Here is a 6,008-nt window from a genome sequence, read left to right as displayed (position 1 = left end):
TTTTGGTGTCATATTTAAGAAATCATTTCTAAGACCAATGTCACCACTTTCTATTATTGCTTTTGTTGCCTGTGTTTTTGGTGTCATATTTAAGAAATCATTTCTAAGACCAATGTCATCAAGCTTTTCCCCGATGTTCTCTTCTAAGACTTGGTTGGATTATTTCTACATCCGCTATGACAATTGCTGTCTTTAAATACTGTATATTTTGATCATTTGTATTTACAATGATTATTTATATATTTATATTGGTATCTCTCATTTGTTAACTATGTCATATTCACTGTATGTCATTTTTCCTCTTATTTTTCTAGCTTTTCTGGTTTAAACTGAGCATTGTATATTATTTCATTTTACTCCCTCTCTCAGCATATCAACTATACTTCTTTTTTTAAAAAAATTTTAGTGGTTCCCCTAGAGTTTGCAATATACATTTTAACTAATCTAAATTCACCTTTAAATAACACTGTAATACTTCATGTGAACTCCAGGTAATTCATAACAAAGTGTTCCCAATATCTCTCACCCAACCCTTATGACATTGCTGTCATTCATTTCACATATCCATGTGCTATCATCACCCAATACATTGTCCCTGTTATTATTCTAAACACTTATCTTTTATATCAAGAATAAAAAATTCAAGATTTTGTTTTACCTATATTTTATTCCTCCTCTGATGCTCTTTGCTTTTGTGTGTGTGTGTGTGTGTGTGTGTGTATCTGAGTTCCTGAATTATAACATTTTTTCCTCCCTTTAGAATGTCTTTTAATAATTTTTCAGGGTAAATCTACTTACAATGAATTCCCTCAGTTTATACTGGTTGTATTTATTGAGAAAGTCATTATTTCTCCTTCATTTTTTGAAGTATAATTTTGCCAGATGTATAATTCCACATTGGTGGGTTTCTTTTTTTCAATACTTTAAATATTTCACTACACTTTGTTCTTGCATGGTTTCTGATGATTAGCACACTGATATTCTTACCTTTGGAGGAGGAGGAAGAATAAGAGGAAGAAGGAAGAGGGGGATGAGGAAGAAGAAGATGGAGGAGGAGGAGGAGACAACAAATACAGAAAAACAAGCAAAATAAAGGAATGACTTAATAAATAAGTCAGTCACCCAATTAAGAAATAAAAATTTGTCAGACACACCTGAAGCAAGGTTCATTTGCCCAGTCCCAATCACAATATCCTTCTTCCTGGCATAACTTTTATTGTTAACATTTATATTCAAATCTTCCTGCAATTTGCATCCAAATGCTGTTAATTTTTATCTTCAATAACCATGTAAACACCCTTTGTCTTAACTGAAAGTCTGGCTATTTCCTCAAGAAAACACTATTTCCAATACAGCAAATCTACATTTTTATTTCCCACTCTGCACAGGAGATAGCAAGATATTGGGGATCACTATTACAACTTCCAATTGTAACTTCCCCTCCCTCTACTCCCCCCCCCCAAAAAAAGACAACACCACTACTGGTGTTCATACCACCTAGAAGCTCTTCTCTCACCACACCTGCCCAACACATAATCATGCCCCACAGTCCATGGTAATAATTTTAGCTCTCGCTTCAGGCTTCCTCACACAGAACTACTGCCACAATTCTTAGCAATTCCAGCATCTGCACAGATTACCCACCCAACACCCTCTGCTCTCTCCTCATCACATGCACTCATCTCAGCTCTAACATCTCCCCCCTACCAGTCCACTACTTTGCCTTTTCAGACACTTCCCTACCCCAAGCCAGAGACCTCTCCTGCATGAACTACTGTACCAGGTGAGGGTCCTTCTCTTCCAACCTTGCTTTGTCCTACTTACCCTCCAAGGAGCAAGAGTATTCTCTTAAAATGGTGAAAGGTGCTGATACCAAGATGTAGTCACTCTTCTCAGACCCAGACCAAGTGAAGCTGGGAGACCATGAAGGAGGGGAGCTCATGCTTGTATGTCTGAGACAAGAACTGTCACAAGTACTTTCCAAAACCCAGAAGAGATTCCTACATGTCCTACTCGCCTTACACAACCAGCATGTCTTACATGCTTCCCTTGTTCTGCACATATGAACATATTTCTTGTTAAAGTATACCCCAGCAGATGAAATAGACTCTCTGTGGCTAAAATGAGAAAAACCAAAAAAAAAAAAAAAAAGAACAGAATCTCATTGCTGACAGGATGAGGGAATTGGTCATGTACCCCAAGTGTTATCAATTGCCATAAACTTTCTTTCCTGTAATTAAGCAGAAACCACCTCCTGCAAAAGAATTGCCAAAGCAACTACACCTGGAAAATTTCCCAACAGACCCTGATAGATAAGCCAGACACCAGCCAACAACCCCGATCCCCCAGCCAACAACCCCCATACCCCCTTGCAGTCCTGCCACAACTCTGATTAGACAGAGGACTGATCTGATATACATTCTTTCTTGATAAATGGCCACAGACCTTAGGCCAGTTTCAGCCAGCTTGTGGAGACCGCACAAATTGTCTTTGTGCCCTATAGCTCACCTATTGGCATAAAGAACCAACCCAATTCCAACTCATTTTAATGCTAAACGCCCCCCCCCAAAAGTGAACATAAGATGTATGTGGCGATATATTTACCCAGTGCATAAATTCCCGCTGCTCCGCCTTATGCAGAGCCTGCACTTTCAGATTTCCCTCAAAGCTACATTTCCTGTTCATAGGGTTGTTTCTCCCTCTGAAAATAAAATCTTCTTTCCTTAATCCATGGATCTCCTGGTCTTTTGCTAACATTCTAACAGGGCATTATCTTCAAGACTGCAGCATTCCAGGTAAGGTGCTCTCACAAGAACACTTGCCCAGCAACAGCCGTCTCTGCCCAGTGAGCCACATCAACTCCTGCAACGAGTTTCTGTGACCAACAAACTTTCTTTCAAAGGAGTTTACCTGGCCTCCTCCCTTTTGCCTTGAAAAGTTTCCCTTTTCCTCAACCTTTCTGGATATACCTGTGACTTGTCATAGCATGTACTTCCCACATTGCCATTCTTTATTCCCAAATGAACGCATTCCCTTTTGAAAGCCAATTTCTGTTGTTATTTTAAGTTGACGGAATAAATCTACTTCCACAAGTATCATGTATATTAATTCATCTATGACCAACTACTTCTGATCTATTTTTCTCCTATTAGAAAACATTGTTTAGAGCCACTACCAAGGATGTTTCCTCTTGAAAACATCATTAGGCTTATGACCTGATTTTCTCAATATTCAAACAAACATTTTAAGTTTTCATGAAATTTCGTTATGAAAAAAAAGTTTTTTCTCAGTGTAATTCATAAGCTTTAAACAAAAGTGTGTGGCATAGTGGTATGAATCTATCCCAAAAACATAAATAAGAATATCCCTTTTATTTAAATTATATTTTTAAAATTTCATTTTATTTCACTTGGTGAGCTATTTGAACAGAAAATTTCAAGTCTTACAATAATATGCACTACATTATCCACCTTGAGTTTTATCTACTAAAGTCAGCGTGAGTTAAAAAGGTATAATCTACATGTAAAAACATTACTATGTTAAATTTGCAAATATAATGCCCTCATTAAAGAAATAAATATTTCAATTAATATACCACTCAAACAGAGAAGGATGTTTGTTTAAAAGGTGATTATCTGTACAACATTATTTACTTGCCGCATAGTCTTAAGCAAATTTTGTCCAGTAATTCCATTAAAAGCTTTGGTTTCCTCTTCTGTAAAATGCAGTCAGAGAAGTAACTTCTTTGCAAAGGGATGTAAGCATTATTACTTCTTCTATACAAAGCATCTAGAACAATGTTCAGAACGTTTGGAGTGCTTTTATGACTGGTAGTAGTCCTCACCATTTCCCATTAAATAGTGCTACTCCTCATAGTCTTTTCCATGGTGGTATATCTAAAAATAATACAAACAGTACTTAGTGTAAAGGTCTCTGAAGATGCTTCTCACAGCAAATATGGAGGAGTCCAAAGCTCCACGCCTACATCCTTATGGAGGAAGAAGCCAGAACCAGCCAAGATCTTCAGTAGAAGCAGACGGTGTGAAGAAAAGTCTTTCCCGTTTTCTCCTCCGCTTGCCGGAGCAGCCCAGCCATTTTGTCCATGTCGGCCGCCTCCTGGAGGCGCTGGCACAGCTCACAGATGAGGAACGCTCCGAGGGTGGCACCTTCCGGGTCGTCTGCCATGTCCACGTTGATCACATGCACGGGCTGGGAGGTCTCCTGTTTTCTGGAAGACAGTTGTTTTACCACCCTGTCATAGACATGCTCCTCACAGGTGAAGATGACATCAAAGGACTCGGTGCACTCCTGAAATCTTTCGGGACCGGGCTTGATCCTCTCATTTCTTCCCAAGATGTGTAAGATGCCATTCTGGGTGTAGCATTCCCTGTCTTTCCTTAGGAGGTCGTCGTGCATCTGTCGATATGTTGTGGCAAAATCATAAACCGCGGGAAGATCGGGTCTCCGTCCTGGGAGCCTCACACGAGATCCAGCCCCAAAGGAACGGACGCTGATCCCTTTCCTCGCGAGGAGGCTGTGGGCTTCCATGCTCCTGTTGACGTTGCTCATGCACACCACGGCGACCCTGAGCTCGGATAAGGGCATCGTGGCGGGCGCTGGGCACTTCAGGGAGACCTGGGGGCCGCAGTGGCTGCAGGGACCCTAAAGCCTGGAGATACCTTCTACGTGCAGCTCTTCCAAATAAGCAAAGAGTCAAACGGCGGGAAAGAGGTTTATATTAAGTCATCTTAACAAGGTGGGTGGGGACTTCACACCTTCTTGATTGATTCAATTATGATAATGAGCCGCAATCTCAGAGCCTAATCTAATCATGAGAACAATCAAGGTGATTGGATCACCTAAAACACTAATTCCCAACAGGCCTGTCTCCACCCAGTGAGGAGCACCTTGACATCTGGAGGTTGCCTGGTTGGTTCTTTGCTGACTTTGTGCTCCATTAAATTGCTGCTGCTTACTGTTGATTTGCATTAATTTGTTTCCCATTTCAGAATGTTTCACCAGGGAGGATTATGGAAATTCTAGTAAAAGATATTAGGTCAAATTTCCCCCAACAGAGTGTCTCAATAAAAAATAGAAGTACCCCTAGGAAATGAGTTGTATTATTCCATTTCCTAAAATACTAGATTTGTTTAAATTGCATGTGTGGTATTTTTCCATGTTTTGTAGGAAGAACCCATGTTATCTAAAGTGTACACTTTCAGTTAATTAATTCAGTAAGTGTTTTTAAGATGATCGAGTATGTTTGTTGGTGAGATACAAGCATAAACTCTAATAAATCCTGTATTTGTGTGACTTTAAGTAGCTAAATTAAAATAGCCCTGCTCTCAGGATTACAATATTAGTAGAGGGAGAAAGACAGACATCAAGTAATCACACATGAATGAGTTATTGAGACTCTGGGGAGCTTTTAGGAGGAGACATCGTTTTAGACCAAAAGTGGGAACGTGCTTTCCTCCAGGCGTGAGCATTAGCCTGTGATTTGGAGGGGCTGTGGGAATTTACAGCGTGAGCGTCTAGGCAGAGGACTGGGACCTGAGGAGAAGACATTGACGGCATACAGCTCAGCTGTGCAAAGGCCCTTCAGGTGGACTCAGAATGGTACATTTTTGAAAGGGAGTGAAAAGGAGGCTGCAAACATTGGAGCCCAAATTGCTGTTTTGACAAGGGTTAGAATCCTGTTCTTTAGCCAAACACACCACCACCAAATAACAGTTTTTAAAGATCGGGTTTGCATTTTGAAAGCATTACTTTCTCTGCTCTTTCTCTTCAGAGTGGAGTGAATTTAGGAAGACCAGTCAGAAAATGTTTATATAATCAAGAGGTGACATCATGATAGATTGGACATGGGAAGTAAGAGAGGGGAAATAAAAATAAAAGTAATTCCAAATAAGGCTATTAACATCCTTCTAATGTCAGGGTTTTGTGGGGGGTTTTTTTGTTGTTGTTTGTTTTCTTTATGGACTACAAAGTGTTTCCTCTGTGAAGCA

At 39.9% G+C, this 6,008-nt stretch overlaps 1 protein-coding gene across 1 annotated transcript; it reads right to left on the bottom strand.

Moving 5' to 3' along the window:
• Positions 1 to 4,023: 4,023 nt before the first annotated feature.
• Positions 4,024 to 4,605, bottom strand: LOC138384045 (RNA polymerase II subunit A C-terminal domain phosphatase SSU72 like protein 6-like). Its single transcript, XM_069469312.1, has one exon. The coding sequence runs from the start codon at positions 4,603 to 4,605 to the stop codon at positions 4,024 to 4,026; it is 582 nt and encodes a 193-aa protein (XP_069325413.1).
• Between the last annotated feature and the right edge of the window lie 1,403 nt (positions 4,606 to 6,008).

The sequence above is a fragment of the Eulemur rufifrons genome, chromosome 6 (genome assembly GCF_041146395.1).
Source record: "Eulemur rufifrons isolate Redbay chromosome 6, OSU_ERuf_1, whole genome shotgun sequence".
Classification (NCBI taxonomy): Eukaryota; Metazoa; Chordata; class Mammalia; order Primates; family Lemuridae; genus Eulemur; species Eulemur rufifrons.
Note: the sequence above shows the minus strand (reverse complement) of the source record. Positions and strands in the feature narration are given on the sequence as shown.

Bases quoted from the DNA above. Each gene is read 5' to 3' on its own strand.
- LOC138384045 (XM_069469312.1), bottom strand. From the start codon at position 4,605: ATGCCCTTATCCGAGCTCAGGGTCGCCGTGGTGTGCATGAGCAACGTC.